General features: G+C 36.9%; 1 protein-coding gene across 2 annotated transcripts; it reads right to left on the minus strand.

Annotated features, from left to right (window-relative positions):
• Positions 1–3: 3 nt before the first annotated feature.
• Positions 4–17,148, minus strand: CHRNA5 (cholinergic receptor nicotinic alpha 5 subunit). 2 transcript variants are annotated; one of them, XM_015639294.2, is made up of 6 exons: positions 16,993–17,148; positions 8,533–8,684; positions 8,202–8,246; positions 6,827–6,936; positions 4,457–5,288; positions 4–2,479 (listed from the first exon to the last, which is right to left on the minus strand). In XM_015639294.2, exons 1-6 carry the CDS (start codon positions 17,096–17,098, stop codon positions 2,318–2,320), a joined length of 1,407 nt encoding a protein of 468 aa, XP_015494780.1. In that variant the 5' UTR covers positions 17,099–17,148; the 3' UTR covers positions 4–2,317. The 2 variants fall into 2 exon arrangements, with proteins under 2 accessions (XP_015494780.1, XP_015494781.1); XM_015639295.2 differs by lacking the exon at positions 8,202–8,246.
• Between the last annotated feature and the right edge of the window lie 2,060 nt (positions 17,149–19,208).

The following is a 19,208-nucleotide window of genomic DNA, read 5'->3' on the forward strand; positions in this document are numbered from 1 at the left end:
GTGCCTTTTTTTTAAATTTATTTTGAGCAAGTGACAGAATGCTATACGGTAGCATTACCTACAGTTCAATACATTCAGCAGTAAGTTACAGAAGTAAAAATCCATGCTTCTGAGTATATTAACATTATTTTGTTTCAGATACACCTGATAAGCAAAAGACCCCAAGGATTCCAGTGTCAGCTATGTTATCTGAATCTATCATGATCAGACTAGAAGTCACTAAAAGAAATTCATGCATTTGCAAAAACTGTGAGTTACTATAATAGAGTGACTCCACTGGGCAATGTGCTGTCCATCATGATATAACTGGGCAGCCTGGAGACATCATTTAACAAGGAGAAAGAGATGAAATGGAGAGTTAAAAAAATAAGATATATATCTAATCTACAGTTGTACTCACTTTGCTTTCTCTTCAGGTAAATTTCAGTAATTCAAACCTATGGAAGACTTTAAAAAGAAATGTAGTATTTGAAGAGGAAACAAGCTATCTGAAGTACTTCTGCAACTTGAACTCATAGAAAGTCATTGATGCATTGTTTAACCTCAGTAATAATGAGAAGTTAAAAGGTCTTATATTAATGAATTAAACCAGACAATCTTTACTAATTAACCTTTAAAGTTATGATTGGAATAAAGGAAACATATGTATCTAATGTCTGATGTAATTGTGTAACTGAAGAAGAGTGACTCCCTAACTGCTAATAAAAAAAAAAAGGAAAAAAAGACAAAAGGCCTGCCTGATATCATTTCCATACCTGTGAGCCTTTAAAGGCTACACAAAACCAAGAATATCCTGCAGATTAAAACTTTTTGAAATAAATATTTAGTTATATATAAATTATATCATAAGTAATCACTATTATAATCAGTGCAGGGCTATTCTAAAGGAGATCTGGGAGGGGGTGTGGGAGAAATATCTATCTGTTCTAATTCATAATCACTATAAAAACTTAAAATTATCAAAGATACCACAGTTTACATTTAAGCTTCTCACCTAAACATGTTATTATTCATGTGGTAATTTAAGGTAACAAAAACTTCCTAAGATTTCCTCTAGCCTGGCACTCCTGTATTAGGCCTACAGGATGAAATTTTATTATGAACAATACTGAAAAAACTTTAGTGTAGGAAAACACCCAACTATTTTAGAGTCTTTTCCAGAAATAAAGCTATTAAGAAAGGAAGAAAGGTAGCATTGGAATCAATGTAAAGGACATATTTTAATGGAATAATTGAAAAATTCTAAGTTTGCTTTCAATGATCTTAGGAAAAAGAAAATATTGAAAATTCTAAGTCCTTGGTGTTTAGAATTACATATGGTTTCATAAGTGAAAGAACTAATCCAAGGTACCTCTCTTAAATTCAGTTTAACAAATGTGAAAATCATTAATCATCTCCATTTGGTTCCACACCATAATGATTTATAACCCATTTCCTTCAGAAAGACACTCCACAAATTCCTTCTCCCTGTGCTTAAATTCTTCATTCTGAGTAACACTCAAAGACAGGAAATAATGAACATGTCTGCAATTCTTCATCAAGGGTAAAGAAATCTGAATGTTCCAGCCCCTTAGAATACTTATGCACTTTGTGAATTTAGTTAACTGCCTTTGTCTTCACCTTCCTTTCTAAAATTGATGGAGACATCAATATATACACGTGCTTTAGGCATTTTAAGGCTTATTAAATGCTCATGTTGGTATCACAGAATTAATAAGCTTTAAAATTTAGCAGCGAATTCCAGTGAAAATTTATAAAGGCCAGACATGGCCAAATTGCTGTTCTTAGTTGTATATTATAAATACAGGAAGTTTAACTTGTATTTTTATTATTATTTTAAATTACTCTGGTGAAATTTCAGACTTCTACAACACACTGAAGAGAACTTATAAAAATTCTCCTTTATATACTAAATTGAAATAAGCAACTCTACTGTGTAACTGCAAATATTTAATATTCAGTATAACAATTTATCTAGTAATTAAATAATTGGACTACAGTGATCATCATTAAAAAATTGAAATCCTTCTATATCACAGTAGGTGTCAGTGTATGCTTTTTTGATAAATCATACATGCCATGGCTTGAGAAGGTTCTTCTAATTCTGAGTTGGCTTAGCAGTAACTCAGTAGACTGGTAATAAGCAAATGGACTTCTATTGTGTCCTGGGAATGCCATGCTTTAAGATAAACCTAATTTTCTAGTTTTGGAAATTTTTTTTCACTCTATCAGAAACACGTCTACAAAGAACGTGCAGGGAAACAGAGCTACTGCAAAACTTAGAGCCAGATCAGCAGGACATGGCTCCAAAGGTATTTTATGCATTTGTACTGCCTATATGTGTAGGTACTATTATACTTGCCCATTTATGAATAACAGGAATAAATAATACAAGTGATCCAATTATTGAAACCAGAAGAAAAGCCCACAAGAACATTCGATCAAGCACCTGAGCTATGTATTTCCAGTCTTCAACAACCTAAAACACAAAGAGCACAGAAGTTGGTCAGTGTGTGCAAGAACAGGTAAAAACACAGTACCAAATCCTGCAATTGTTAGTTATTTCAAAGTATGCTTTTTTCAACCATGTCCATATGATAACCCTTTTGAGCAATATTTTATAATAATACTGTAAGTTAGAACAGGTGCAAGCTTCCCTCTGTTAAGATTGATAAGCAATGTAGATTTTGATGCAGAAATTGACCCTGACAAGCACCAAACATCCTCATTTGTAGGGATGAGACTGGCCTGCCATTTTCTAACGTACTGCAGGATTCATAGCACATGACATCATAAAGTGGAATTCCCAAGCAGGAACTGGAAGCAAAAGCTGTAAAAAAAAACCCAAACAACCACCAACACCAACTGACAGCAAAAAAGTAACCAGAAAACCAAAACCAAATCCCCCAAGTAGTAATAATATTTTTTTTTTAAATTGTTAGTACAAAGCAGCTGTTGTGTTCCAAGCAATTCCTGAAGGCTGCAAAGTTACTGCTGCACAGAATTATACACTGGGGAGAATACTCACAGAATACTCAAGACTACTTTCCTTTTTGATAAAATTATTCATATCTATACACAGTTTTGCAAGTATTGCAGATATAATTATGAAAACAAAATAAAACCCTGCCAAACAATTGTCTTGGATTTGGACTGGAGCTGTCCAAGCCTAATGCTTCCTAAAATGTAAGGCTACAATAGTATTAGCTGTTTAGTGTTTATTAACAACTTTTGTAAATAAAGTTTGCATTCTCTGGAGCCCATAAATAATAAAACAAGTGAATCCCTGGTCAGCTGTATATTAATTTCCAAGGTTTACTATAAACAACATTACACTTGAAAAACAAAATACTTACTACTTGTCTCTCACAGTCAACCCTTAATTTACAGGAAATTATGTATTTAATAGCAAACCATTCTATTTCTGTTGTTCATACAATTCAGGGTTATTGGATGCTGCTTTAACAGTACAGCAGATGCATTTATTAAAAATCTAGGCCACATCCCTTGAGACAATGTCAGAATCAAGTCTTGAGAAGGCACATAGATGAGGCACACTACTCCTAATCTCGTATGGCTGAACAGAGCTCTCAGCAACCAGAACCTTCTGAAGACAGCAATTCCCATATAGACTGAAAGAACCTCAGGCTTTGCCATCAGAAACAGACAGTATACAACAAACTTCTAGATTTCTATAAGCTTCTACACTAGACCGGAAATTGCATTTAAGTTTCTGATGTACCAATGGTGCTAGCTTAAAAAGCATGTAAAGAAAACAGATTTCTAATGCTCTTACACAAATGTTGTAAACATTCATTAAGGATAATTCAGAGTGCAAATGCACAGACTGAAAAAAAGCCTCTTTTGATAAAACTTAGGGACAAATAATAGTAAGGTAGAAGAGAACACTTAGGAAGTCATTGAGTCCATGTTTCATTTGAGCACAATATGACCAACATATGGTTATAGCCTGTATTTAAACTAATATAAGTTAGAGCACTGAAACTGTTTTTATTTGGAACTGAAAGCTGCAAGGTAAGCCTTGGCAGAATTTATTTGGAAAATACAAGACAAATGAATTTTTCAAGATAGCCTTCAGGTACAAGAATAAAGTGAAAAAGAGCTCCTCCCATCATCTCATCAGTGCTGTAGGGAACAGTTACAGTAGATGCTCTTGTCACAGCCAAGTGTCTTACAACATGGAACTAGTAACAAGAATTTCTAGAAGAAAGCAAAAGACTTTTAAAGACCCCAAATACTGTACTGTATCAGCCAAATATTCTCAGTATTGTACCATATTTGCACTTTTTTCCACTGGAAACAACTACACAACTTTCAGCAAAGTACAAAAGCTGGGAATCTGTAGCACATCTTTAATATGCAACTGCACAGTAAGACACTTGGTTTTCTAATTTCCACTTGTATAAGATCAGTGTAGCAGGACTAACACACCCACCTCGCGAACTTCATTCTCCTTCATAACGTGTCTCGTAATATAGCGGATGGAATCCAGAGCTGCCTCCAAGGTGTTCCTGGATGATTCTGATACATTCATATTTGCTGTTTCCTCCTTCTGGGCAAAGTACCTATCAACGTGGCTTCTCATGCAAAGCAGCTTGGGCAGCTTGTGCAGAAATATCTTGCGAACCCAAGGTGCCATGGCATTGTGTGTGGACGAGGAGCGGTGGTGGATATTGATAGCAAAGACAGTGATCACAATGGATAAGGTCACAAAGATCATAGTAAACACCAAGTACTCTCCTATGAGCGGGATAACTTTAGAAGATGATGGAATAATTTCTTCAATAACCAGAAGAAAAACAGTCAAAGATACCAGTACTGAAGTGCAAAGTGAAATTTTTTCACCTTCATTTGAAGGAAGATAGAAGACAAGGACAGTTAAAAATGAAAGCCCAATACAAGGAATAATTAGAAACAAAGTGTAAAAAAGTGGCAAACGTCTAATTATAAATGAATATGTAACGAAAGGATACCAGCAGCATCCATCAGTCCTATTGCCTTTGCTCCCTGTCGCAGTCACTATTTCCCATTCTCCATTATCAAAAAAATCTCTTTTGTCAACATCATAATCTTCAAGAATTAGATCAACCTGTGAGCCATCGTAAGTCCAGGAACCAAATTTCATTGAGCAATTTTGAAGGTCAAAGGGAAAGAATGTTACATCAATAGTACAAGAACTTTTGTAGTTTGCTGGTGGAGTCCAAGCAATGGTGCCATCATATTTTACCACAGTTTTTGTAGATGTTCCCTCAAAACGCCCATCTGCACTGAAAGAAGAGAGATAAATGCAGGTAATTACAATGGGATGTGGGGCTGTAGTTAAAGAAGAAATATGCTTTGTTAATATCATTCCAGCTGTCTATCCCTTGATAACAAAAATTTTGTATTGTCTTCATAGCCAAATTTTTTCCTCTAATCTGAATCTCACAGAGGCAAACAACTTTGGAAGACTGAAGAATATTTTCAAGTCCTGAAAAGATCTGTGCAACTTTAAGTGGTCCAAATGATTTACAAAAGGATTGTAAAATCCTGATCTTTAACATGAGCATGACCCAGCTCTGGTGTTTCTATTAGTAAGACAGATTTAAGTACTTTTAAATTTGGTCAAATCATAATTATTAAAGAAAAAGAGTCACGAAACAGGTAAAATAATACTTGTGTCCAAACTTGAATTTACAATCACTGCAACAGTCCTTTATCCTGACTCAACAAGTCAGGAAATGTAAAATCACTGTATATGAACCTGAATTGTGCAGAAGGGTTAATTCAAAAGTTATTGTTTCTGAGATCAGCTGATTTTCAAAAGAAACAAAATCAAAACAACCCAAGCCCCCCTTACAGTTAAATGTACCCAACTTTCATTCCATGCTAAATGTTGGAGTCAGAGGCATGAAGTGTGTGCCCTCATCTATGATACCTGGCTCTGACATCCAAGAAAACACTGAGTTTCACATAACACCATGGAAACAACTGTTAAAGTTAAATAGACAAACTAAGAGTGTGAGTGTGTAAGTTAGAGTTTTCTTAAGTCACTGGGTAATAAAGTTAGAGTTTAAGGTTTAAGCTCTTTTAAAAAACAAAAAAACAAGATGAAGGATTTAGGGTGTTGTCTCTTCTTCCTTCTTCATCTTCTTCTTGTAGGGGTTTTTGGGTAATAATAAGTGATTGGATAGAAGATATCGCAGTGCAGCACACAGGTGTCAGGTCATTGGGTCACTTGGAAAAATAATTTACTTGGCATTTGTTAATTGGATAAATAGACATATAAAAGGTGTTGAAGAAGTTCTTTGTTAGCCATTTTGCACCTTTCTATCTTAGTGTATATAGCTCCCTCTACTCTGTATACATGTAATATAGATTAGAGAAGAATAAACAACCAAGTCAGAATAAGAGAAAACTGCCTCTCTCTCATCAATCAGTCCAAGGGGAAAAGAACCCAAGGATCAGTGTCACATCCCAACAGCTAAATATGACTTACAACAACATTAGTTGCTTCTCTCCCATCACTCTACACTATTTTTACCCAGCACTGTACAAGACATTTTTTTCCAATTAAGAAAAAAGTTTACACAACAAAATGAAAACAACCTTTTCAAAGGGACTAGAAATTCCATTCAGAAACAAAACATTTGACATTTAACATATCAAGGAAGTCCATTTTCATTCAGAGACAAGTTGCTCAGAGACAAGTGGGTTCTGAGCCCACTAAATGTACATTATGTCTATCCCATGAGCCTTCTAGAAGTAGTTTGGTCAGTGAAGTTATAAAGTATGTGCATTTTGTATTAAAAGATTCAAATCTTACTTGTCATACAGCACAATATCTGGAATCCAAATAGATTCTGACGGGACACGGATAGATGTTATTCCAGCATAGTCTTCAGGATTCCACCTTAATTTTACATCTATCCATTCCTGTGGATATGTGAGATGTAAAAATCATTATTATTGGGAAGTGGATTCAAGCAGGGTGATACCAGATGAAAATAGATAACAAGGCAATTAACAACAATCAAACTGGTTTCTAAAATTTGCATAAAACAATGAATTTGCTGAGGAGGCATGTAGTTACCTCACTCAGTATTTGTTTTCTGTTAAGAAAGAGCTACTTGATAATGTTTCTGTACAGAACTGAAGATATGATGTTCCTTTTTCAGAGCATGTATTTATAAGTAAGAGCTATTATAATGTAATTTAATTGTATAAATTAAATTTGAAAAAAGCTTGTTTTGGATGAATACCAATGACTGGAAGCTAATCAGAAGCAATTTAGACATTTTCATTATACAAAAACCCCATCATGCTCCAGCTCTTACAACTGGTTCAACTTCAAGAAGATCTGCAGAAACTATTAAAGAGGGCACAACGAATCATCAACCCACATGGTCATCTCATATTTGCTGACTAGTCTCAAAGTTTTCCTAAAAATAAAAACTTGGCCTAAAATTGAAGTTACTGGAAAAGAAGGAGAATGGGAAGCAAAAGGAAAAAAATCAAACAAACAAACAGAAAGGAATTAGCACAAACAAAAATAATTCCATAAGCTAGTAAATATACCCAGCATCTGCAAAGATTCTTCTTAGGTAAATCAAGAATGATTTGTAAGCAGCATTACCCAAGTAGATTGTGGCAATTAAGTTTAGCACTGGACTCTTACAATTACAAAGCTGGAGGCTTTTTCTTGCCCAAATCCAAATATTCTTAAAAGAAAGAAGTATTTCCTTCTAGCAAGCATATTTAACTTCGAAACTGGAATTCTTCAGTAACATATATCCAAAAATTTCAAATATCCCACAGGAAAAAGACCTCAAAACAATTATACAGAAGAATATACCAATGATACTTTTCATAATAAAGCTTTTGAATGAAAACTTTTGTACTGAAGCAGCAATTTATGGTTGCATATATACACCTTGGTATATTAAATAGCCATGCAATGCCATATCAGATTTCTCTAAATTTGGGGAGCTTTTATTTGCCTTGTTGTTATGGTTTTTTAATTTTTGTCACAATTCATCCTTTAAAGCTTTTCCAGGGACCTTCTATAAAGATACCATGTGAAATAAAATTTCATGCAAGAACTAAGTTTTTTTAATATACAATTAACTAGAAAAGCTTCTCCCAAATTTTGATTTGCAATTATGAAGCTTCAGAATTTTTCATCGGTATTTTACACATACCTGTTTCAACCATACATTTGTTGTCATCAATTGATTTTTCTCATCCTGTGAAATAAAGCATATATCACAAAAAATAATCTATCCATAGGAAGTAGCTGCTTTAGTTCACAGAGGTCTGTAACTTAAAATACAAAACACACTGCTGAAAACAATCTAATCACTAAGTATGTTTATATGAGAACATTATATATCCATCTACAGGGCATTTTTATTACACTGATAATAATTTAAAATGTTTAATCTATTGTATTTAACAGGCACAATTATTTCACATGAAATTATGCTCTTTTTAAAGTTAGTGGAAAAAACACAACTTATTTACTATACATACCACATCTACTAGCTGAGAGATTGCAAGGCCAAACTTGATTTTTATTGTGTCATTCAAGCGTTCCACTGGACGTACCCATCTTTGATAGTCTTCAAATAAATGCTTAAACAAACGATCTTCACTTTTAGCAATAAAAGAAGGTTCAGATACAGCTATATTAAAAAAATAAAAATAATAACATTGATTCAAATGAGCAGTGTTCATCTGCATTCTTGTGTCCAAACAGTTACAGCTTTTTTTATGCTGAATTCAATTTCTCATCTCATCCCCTTCTCTCCAGAAGCATGCCCAAGGTCATGGAAGTACAATTTTATAAAGTTACCTGGTTTTATTAGCATCCTCATACCATTATCATTATTCTAAAGTCGATGATTCAAGAACATTAAGATAATCTCAGTAGGCAAAAAGCTCTTGTATCATTTACCTTATATCATTTACAATGCCTTGCAACTATGGAACTCCCCTAAATCTGAAAGCTGATCTATGACTGAAGTTCTGTCAACCTACATCCACACTACACATCTGTAGAATGTTTCATAACTTGCAATCCAGTTTAAAACTTCAGTCTCTTCATGTTTAATGTATTTCTTCTAATGTTTGGGCATATTTATTGCATATACATTTTGCTGCACTTGCAGAGCACTTTCCCTCACACTGTTTTGTATCTTAGATGTATATGCCAAACTATTTACCAGTCGACTCTCTAGCCATTCTAATGTTACACGGACTGGAATGCACCTTTCTAGCTCTTTTTCATAGCTCTCAAGGGGTCAGTTTGGGGAAGATGGAGAGAGAGGGGAGGAAAAAAGGGAAAATCAGACTCCAGCTAAATAACTTGAGTAAGAACAGCTTTCAAAGGTGGTGTGAAAGACCTGAAGATGGCCACGGCCTTCAGAAGTATGAACTAAACACATCACCTTGCATGGAAGGGTCTCCAATCCCCAGATGTAAATTAGGATGACCACCAGAAAACACTGACTTATGTTCTAGATAAAGATTTTTACTACTTACCAATGAAATTTAAAAGTGAAAAGACATAGCAAATATTATCACCAGTTTAAGGGACAGCATAAACAAAAGAAAGGAGCTCTTCACCATCTCTTTTCAATGCATACTTAAAATATTATGCTATTACATAAATCTGTGGCATGACCTCTCTAGAAATGATGTGCTCACTAACAGCATCCATCTAAAAAAAGATATATCAGAAGCAGAAAATCACCAGAGAATGTCATAAACAGATTAAAACCAGAGACAGTCATCCATACAAGGAGAGATTTAAAAGATTAACATTACTTTGTTTGGAGAGGAGGTGAATTTAGTCAACATAACAGAAACAGAATGATACAAGCAGGAAAAACATTGGTGGTATTTAATCTTTCTCATAAAAGAAGCTAAGGGAAACAAAGTATCAATTAAAGACAGCATAAATAAAGTCTACTTGAAGTTCATTACCATCAACATTTAGTAAATCAGCAATTAAAGAGGAAGAGAATTAAGATTTTAGAATTGCTTGGGCCGACTACTCTGTATGTCAGGTAGTGTCACACCTGCATAGGGGATCAGTTCTCATTCCCACAAAACTTGCAAAAGCTACCCGAGTTTGACCAGCACTTCCAGAACTCTGCATTTGTGGCAGAGGCTTGGCTAACACCACTTAAGCCATTGACTTGAACAGATCTAACTTAGTCCCACGTGACTGCAGCCACTGCAGCCTAGACAAGTTAAGATGGCAGCCTAAATTTTACATTCCCTTTCACTCATCAAAGTGTGACAGCAATGCATTCTTACTCTGCTGCAAAAGGCTTCATGTACAGGTCCTTTGGATGACACACCTAAAGCACTGCAGAGCCCAGCAAGGCAGTCCCCCACCTTTGGCACTGCAGGTGTACAGCAGTCCAGTAGAAATATTATTATCTCACACACTAACCAGATTTCTCTGAAATAATAGTAGCAGCAAAAGCAGAATGTAGCTTTCTTAACAGGATCAGTGAAGTGGGAGCAGCAGGACCTCTTTTTCCTACAAGTCTCACCCTACACTAATCTGCTGCTGAATGGTTCTTGCTGTGGGCCGAATCAACATTTGGGGTTTAAGACAGATCAACCTTCTGTTTCAAAACACAAATCTTTCTGTTTAGAGTCCATTTAATTTGCTCATAAAACTACTGTTCTTTGAGATATATTGTTTGTATGTGTCCTACAATTCGACACGTCTCCATTTCAAGATTGTGGACTTGTGGGATGTGTAAAGAACTGATGGGAAACTTACACCGTACCATAGCTCAGGATGATACAGGAAAACTCACAGGACATAACAATTGTTGCCAAAAAGGATCCAGCAACAGAATGCTGCACACATGCAAGTTTTCTTGTAACGTACAAGTTCCAAAAATATATTTAACTGGTTCAGTATATTCTTATTAGCCAGTGATTTTTTTTTTATTTGTAACTATGCACAGATTTGCCAAGCACTACATTTTACAGATATCCAAAAGAATGCTTCCTGAAGACACAACTTAATTTCTCTTTTTCTATATCCCTATTTCCTGAATTATGAATGGTTTTGTGTATATTTCAGCCTAATATTTCATAAATACTTGATTTTTATATTAACATTAATTACATTTCCCTCCTCCAGTTACAACTCTCAACTGAATTTTTCATACAATTTAAGACTGAGTATGCAGCTGGATATTATCTCTCCATTAATTGACCTTGAAGCAGTGCAGAGGTAAAGTTGCACTTTCACCATTTCTGTGTTCCTGTAAGATGACCTCCTGTGCAACGATACAGCATCTTCAGGGTACATGTTGTTTCCAGATTAAGCTTCTCTTAAAACACAGCATCTTTTCTGCTGTGCTAAAAGGGGCCTGTTCTTTTACTACTTTTATATACTCACAGATTATTTTTCAAACATTTTATACTCAGACCTACAGTATACTTCCTGATCTATTACAATGAGCATTATTTACTAACAATATAGTTCAATTATTTCTTTTTTTTTTTTTTTTCTGATCACAGATGTAACCACATTTTTCAGTATTTCTAGTTTACTCTGTTTATTAATAGACTGGGGCAAACTGGTCTAGAAAAGATATCTTAAACAAAGGAGAGCTCCATGAGGAGGCTGGGAAGGGTAACAGTACTTGGCAAAAACAAAAAAGGTAATCACTCCTACCTTGTACATTTTATTTAATAGGGGCATTCAAATAATTTGTTACACAGACTGCATATGTTTTATATCTCTTTTTCATGTAACTATGATTTTAAGATTACAACAAGAAGCTGTGATTCTGAGTTATTGCTTGTATTAACATCAGTTAAAAAATCATGAAGAGCTGGTGACAAGTGGAAAAATGTAAAGAGAAGAAAACAGGTGAAACAGTTTTAGTGGCTTAAGGCAGCAGAGCAGCTATGCTGGTTGGAGAAAAACAGAAAGAGAAACAGAAAAACTAGCAAGATTAGCAAACAAACAACTCAAAGTACAATCTCATACTAAATCAGATGGCAAGAGATTATGGCAACACTCACTCCTGCCACCAACTCAGTGTACTAAGAAATACTTAGGAGATCCGTAGCCTCTGAAGGACAGTTGAAAGCCTGCCTGAATTTGAATATCTTCATTTTTATTGAGGTAAGGTAATCTCTGTAGTTTAAATCCAAGCTAGATTTAAATCTGTAGTTTAAATCCAAGCTAGCTCTCTGCACTGTTCAGTGGTAACTCCCGATGATAAAGTTTACTTTATTATTTGCACCTTAAACTCTTCTCATTGCCCCTCAGTATGAGTCCATATTAAGCAACAAAAAGCAATAAAAAACCACACCAAAATCACATATGATGTTGGATGGCCTAAATTTTAATTCTGCACAAAGGAGAAAATGTTTATGCACAAAGCAGACTATAATGATTCAATATTTTTAAAACTCTGAAGTAGCTGAAGAACACTTTTGACAAAAGGCTAAGTAAAAATTCAAATTAAACACTTGACCTTGAAAATATTGTATTTAAAAATTCAGTTCTACCATTTCCTCTATAAGTTTTTATTAAAGTGCTTTGGAAGAACTATTTAGAAAATTGGATTAAACATTACATGGACCTTGGATGCATGAATAGCATGATAAAACATGTACACATCTATTCATCTTAACATTCACGTTCTCAGGTCAAAATTTTGCGTGGGCTGCTAATGGCTGACTTTTTAAATTTTGTAGATAAGAAACAAAAAATGGATTTTACAAATGAATAATACTTTTGTAATTTACTGTACCATTATGGGATTAAATTTCCTAGAATCTTAATATGATTTAGTAACATTATTCCTTTTGTAAGAATTACCATTGAAATACTTAGTGTTACAGGCTTGATCCCAGACATATTTTCATAAATCTTTCTTTTTAAATAGGAGAACATCACAGTCCATGTTTCTCCAAATAATAAGCTTTCTTTGAATTCTGTATTCCTCTGTGCTTCCTTAGATAAAGAATCTAAGAGCAAGATTGACAATGCAGGTGTAACACTGGCCCTTACAAATTAAACAGTGCAGTTCAAAGCATTTTCTGATTTAAATAGTGTAACTCAAAGCATTTTCTAATTGACAGAATTGAGCATTAATAATGTCAGGTTTTCTTCACATCACTACTGGGTGCAATTTCAAAGGAGGCCTTGGAGAAAGAGAAAGGCTCCCTTTTTAGAAGTGCAATGTTAAGATGTATATTCAGAAGTAGTATATATTATTAATGCATGTTTATAATCATATACCATTTTTAAAAAAATGTTTATTGTCCTTATTACTAAGGACAATAAACATTGCAAAATAACCAAACTTTTCAGTTAACATTGTATTATTTAACTCTGGGCTATTATAACACAAACTATTATCCACAAATATAACTGCTACATACTACAATGAATAATTTGCTTAGAAATCTGGAAGGTGAATGAATATATACAGTACACCTGCCTTCAGTACTCTAATATATTTATTATCTCCCATCATTATTTCATTAGGTAGAAAAGACAGTTAATGTATTAAATTGAAATTTTATTTTTATACTCATTCCTCTGGCTCTTTGAAAAGGATCATGAGGCATACTTCCTGCATGGTCTTTAATTTTTTGGCCTACTTTTCCTTCTATGCATTAGCAATTACCCAGAATCCAGTAACAGTCAAGAGTTTAATTAACAGCAAGCATTTATAAAGATCACAATCAACTAGGATGTCTGTAAGTCAAAGCAGCAATACTAACACTATTCCATTTACTGAATAGAAGTCAGAAAAGCCAACTATTACATTATGAACTTCCCAGAATTATCTTTTCCTCCTCTATTTAAAAAAATAAAGGTAAACTGTAACACCATACCTACAAGCATGGAAAAGGTGGCTTTAAAGTTACTGGGAGGATTTGGGCCTTCTCTCTTACCCAGCACATCAACCTCCAGCCAACCAGTAGCAAAATAAAATTACATATTGGACATGAAACTGTGAGGAATTTTGAACTGCAATACTGCTTGGTACTTACCAATATGCACGGAGGTACAAGAACTGCTCATAGAAAGCAGGAAAGGTGTTTCTTACATTCAACTAAAATTTAAAATGCTAAAGTTACAACTTTACAACTATTACAAAGTTAGAACCATTCCCATCTGAATACCCTTCCTAGGGATTCTGGGGTAAATCCACACCATGTGCCAAAGAGCCTCCTGACCTCTGCAGCAGCAGTGGCAGCTGCTTGCAGCTGAAACTGCAGGTCTGTGCCATGCCACAGCACTTCCTCCCGAGCTCACTGACACGCTAATGTGCTCCACTCAGTTCCCACAGACAGAACGGGGATCCTTCTCCCTGCCCAACAGCCAGGCCACAGGAAAAGGCTGCTTCATGTCAGCCTGCTCTGGGGAAATATCCTGTCACTCTGAAGGAAAGAGGATTTTCCTGTAACAAATACAGGATTTTGTCATCTCTCTTTGAACCGCTTTTAATCATTGCATCATTTTCACTGATTAATGACCTATCAGTAAAGACTGAAGATGTTCTGTGAAGTCAGCACCAAGGAATGCAGAAAGCAAGCAGCAAAAACCATGTATAGAAGTACAGATAGGAAAGAGCACAAGGAAGAACAAGTGTGTAGAATCTGATAAATAGAGCCTTTTATAAATGTAGAGGCTATGTGTCATGGAATTAAACACAAATCTGAAATGTGTGTAAAAAAGATGTTATGGAAATAAGAAAGGCCAATGCTTCCCACAAGCTGCCAGTGCAGCCCTGGGTGCTGCAGACGTTGGGCACTGGCCTTACCTTCTGCCTCAGGAGCATTTTGCCCACTCAGTTCCACACTAGTCTTGGATACACTGAAAGAGAGAACCCAACAGCTCACAGAAATCAGCTACATTGATCAAAACCAAATAAAGAGTAGGAGATTTCAAAACCTAAAATATCACAACAACCCCACCTTTCACCATTCTAAAATGTGGGAAACTATGCAAGTACTTCCTTCCACAGCTCCTTCTACAAATCAACACAGACATTTCTCCACGGATTGATGCTCACATTTATCCCCCTAAGAATCTCTAGAGAAAGCACAAAATATTTTAAGAAAAAATCACAAGAAACCCATACAAACAGGAAGGTTTGCAGCTTCCTGTTGGATAGGGAGAGGGATTTGATCTGTTAAACTGAGTGGAAAATGCTTGGATGCATGAACTGCCAAGGAAACACCATCACAGGTCTGCAGCACAACACAGCAGGGCTAGAGATTGTTGTTTAACCTCAACTCTATTTGGGCATTGGAGTCTAACCTGTTAATTTAAAATTCAGAGCAAGAATAAAACTTATACTTTGACTGTATTTTAAATCAGCAATTATTTTCTTCTGACAATTCAGAGTTATCCAAGATAAAATATTAGTTTTCTGTTAACTGAAAGAAACACCAAATTAATTTACAAGCACTCCTATAGCAAATTTCATTTTATTTTAGAAAAAACAAGTTGTGAAAAGAAAGCTTTAGCCTCACTATATATGATCAGGTCTCAGTGAAGTCAAAACTGCTGGCTTGTGCCAAAAGGCAAAACTTGGCTTACCCTGATTGCAGATAATTACATGCAGTCATATAAATCACATAATGTAACACAATGATTTTGCATCTTCTGTCATGAAGAACATGAAAAACACTACTTTTCTAAATGTTGAGACAAAGAATAATCTTTTAAATCACATTCAGCAATAACAGACTAAGTATTTGTAGGCTGAATTAATACCTATGTCGATACAATCAACTTTACATAAACCATATTCACAACCACTTTTCCAATATTCAGTTAATATAAAAAAAGAGTCAAATTTATCTTTCATTAATTTTCTTTCTGCCTGTAATTATTGCACTTCGGGTTTCAAGACATTCTGCAAAACTCTTGGCAATGTACTTACAAATTATGTAAGTGCAACATTTTAAAACAACTGTTTCCAAATAAACATGTGGAAGAGAAAGTGATTTTGGTCCTTTAATCTTTGTGTAATTCTATAAAAACTCCAGCTTCACATGCTATTTTACATCCTCCAACTCAGAAAGTTAAATCCTGATTGAATTATGAGACTGCCTCTTTTGAAGTCAAAGAAATAACGCACAACCAAACACAAGAGAGTTCTGTTATAAATTCTTAAGAGGGTTTTCACGTGCAGTCACATCCATATACGAAATTCCAGTTATTAAAATATATTCTGCAAGTTTACCTCTGTACCACAGGCAGATGCAGAGCACGCACCACAAAGCCACAACTGCACCTCCTCTCAAAAAGTGAGCAGAGCAAAAACTGAAAGCCATGGCAGCTGAGATCTTTAAAGATATATATATATACATACACATCTAGAAAATATGTGTAATGTAAAGAAATGTGAGGCAGTCAAGACTGATAATGCACCTGAAAAGCTGTAGTTTGTAGTTAAAGAAATTTTCTCCCTCTTCTGTGAGGGGGCAGCCCTGGTGAGCCCGTTTGACAGCGGCCTCAGGAGGGGAGTCCCGCTCGTTTTCCCAAAGCCAGCGGAGCCCTGCGATCGTCCCTCAGCAGCCACCACCGGACTCGGCACCAGCCTTGCCTTAACCTCGTCCGGGAAAAAGTTGATGGCGTGGAAAACGATGGTCTCTGGTGCGCAGAGACCCTATCGCCGGCGGCGTTCCCCCCCGGCAAAATCCCTCTTCATTTCCCCTCAGGAACTGCTCCCGCTCCCGGCGCTCCCAGCCGGGCACAGCCGGGGAGGGCAGAGGTGCCCACAGACCCCCGGGCCGCGGGAACACCTGCTCCATCCCCGGCGGCCCCGCACAGCACCAGGTGGGCTCAGAACCCCCGGCCGACCGAGTCCTCCCCTCCGACACCCTCCTGGCTCCTCACCGGAGCGCCTTTCACCCTTCACTCTTCTTCCCAGTGGCCCTGCCGACCCTCAACCCCGGCGCCGCCCCGAGCCGCCCTACCCGCGTGTGAGGCTCCGGGCTGGCCGAGCAGGGGCGCGCAGAGCCAGGTGAGGAGGAGCAGGGACGGGGGGCGGCCGCAGCGCAGCCGCGCTCCACGCCCGGCCATGGCTGGGGCACGGCCCCCGCTCCCTCGGAGCCCCGCGGCGCGGACGGGGCGCGGCGGCGGGAGCCGGGAGCCGCGGAGGGCCGGGCTGAGCTGGCACCGCCCCGCGGGGGCCGTGAGGGGGCGCGAGGGGCGGGAACCTCGGTCAGCGCGGCCCCGGCGCCCACCGCCGGCAGCCTCCCGGGCGCGGTGCGGGAGCGGGTTTCGCCGAAGGGGCTCCGGGCAGGTAACGCGGGGAGGAGGCGGCAGCGCTGCACCCACAGGCTCGGCCCCCCGTGCCCGTCCCGCAGCCCGGGAGCGGCTCCTGCCGAGGTCGGGCAGGTGCGCGCCCGGTGGGGCCGGGGCCGCTATCCCGCTGCTGCAGAGCTCAGTAACACCGCCACATCCACCCGGGCAACGCCTGCTGCTGCCGCACGGTGCTTTTGGGAGGGTGCAAGTGTAAGTGAATTCTGGCGAAAAATATATTATTCATTGCATTTGGAACACTCCGTAGGGTGTTTTCTTTTTAAGCTTCCGAATCAGTATGATTTTAAAAGTTTCTAATTCAGAATATTTCGGAACTCTTAGTCTAAAATAGATAAACTGGTACAAGCTAAAAAGGCTTAGGATATTTCCACATCTTTAGGTATATTATAAATATACAACATATAAATACTCAGTAAAAAACACCACTTTTTTCTGTATCAGATAAATAAATCTGTTACAAAAGACGACTTTCAACACACAAACTCTGAAATTTAATCAGTGATTTCTCCTAAATTATCCTAATGGAAATGTACCGTGTACACATTACCACAAAAAATAGAAGCAGCTGGCATTAATGCATTTTTTACATCTAAGTGTTTAATATTTTATAGAGAGAAAAGACTTGGAAAGAAGGGCTAAATAACTTTACAGTGTTAATCAGCTTCTACATGAAAAGTGCTGGATATCAAATTCCTCAGGAAAATGGTCCTTCTTTAACTCAAATAATTTTAGCAACTTTACACCTTTCTAAAATGAGCCCTACCCAGACAGCAATTTCATTAAGCATGTTGTCAATTGTCAAAATTATTTTATACCAAGTGTTTATTTTACAGAAAAACTGCATCTCTCTGTGTAAACGGTGAATATTTTCAACGACCAAAACAGAATACCGGAGCATTTCAAGCCCTTCCTTAATTTTTAAACTCTTTTTTTTTTCTGTATTATCTTTTCCTGTAGCCATATTTGGGTTGTGCATGTCTGTGCAAGACATAATGCAGTCTGTACAAGGACACCAAAAAAAGCTGCTTACACAGGAGTTTCTTCCAGCACACTTCTAATGACAGGCTGTATTGATTTGAATGCTCTGCAGTAAATATGGTCATTTTATATATTGAGAATCCATTTGTTTATGGCATATCTTCCACAATCATAATAATTATGTAAAGCATGCAGCATGACTCTTATTTTGAAATTTTGTATATGCAGTGGTCAACTCAAGATCTTACAGTAAATGAAAAATATATTTTAGCCAAAACAGGGCACAAACCCCCACTTCTTTTTTTGTGACACTCTGTACTTCTGATATTTTCTGAGTTCTTCAAGAATTACTGGACAATATCTCTACTGAAATTGCAACTCTGTAGTTTTTGATGGAAGCTGGTTCACTACTGCACTGCACCTGGTGTTCCTAACATAATCATGAGATTATCAGGTAAAATCTGTATTTCTCTCCACTGCAGTAGATGCATTTTAGAGCCATAATGTCTTGCTACCAATGTTGAACATAGCTGCCACTGGAACATGCAGGACATAGGAAACTGGTTTTATTACATAACTGTGGATTTGTGTGCAGCTGGGTCCTAACTAGGCAAAACAGATGCTGTAGGATATAAAAGGATTAAACAGTCTGGGTTACATGCCTAACATTTTGCTAAATATTTTATGTAGCATCATCTGGCACATGTTAATTATGTTGCATTATTACTGTTTTAGAAAACAGTAGTTATAAATAAATAGCTGGTTTTTTCCTGCTGCTTTGAACCTGGAGCAGAATGTTAATAGCATCAGCAACATGTTAAGTTTAATATTTACCATGAAGTGAAAGCCTAAACAATTACATGAGTAATGTTGTCTTTCAAAGGACCCC

Source organism: Parus major, chromosome 10 (assembly GCF_001522545.3).
Source record: "Parus major isolate Abel chromosome 10, Parus_major1.1, whole genome shotgun sequence".
Classification (NCBI taxonomy): domain Eukaryota; kingdom Metazoa; phylum Chordata; class Aves; order Passeriformes; family Paridae; genus Parus; species Parus major.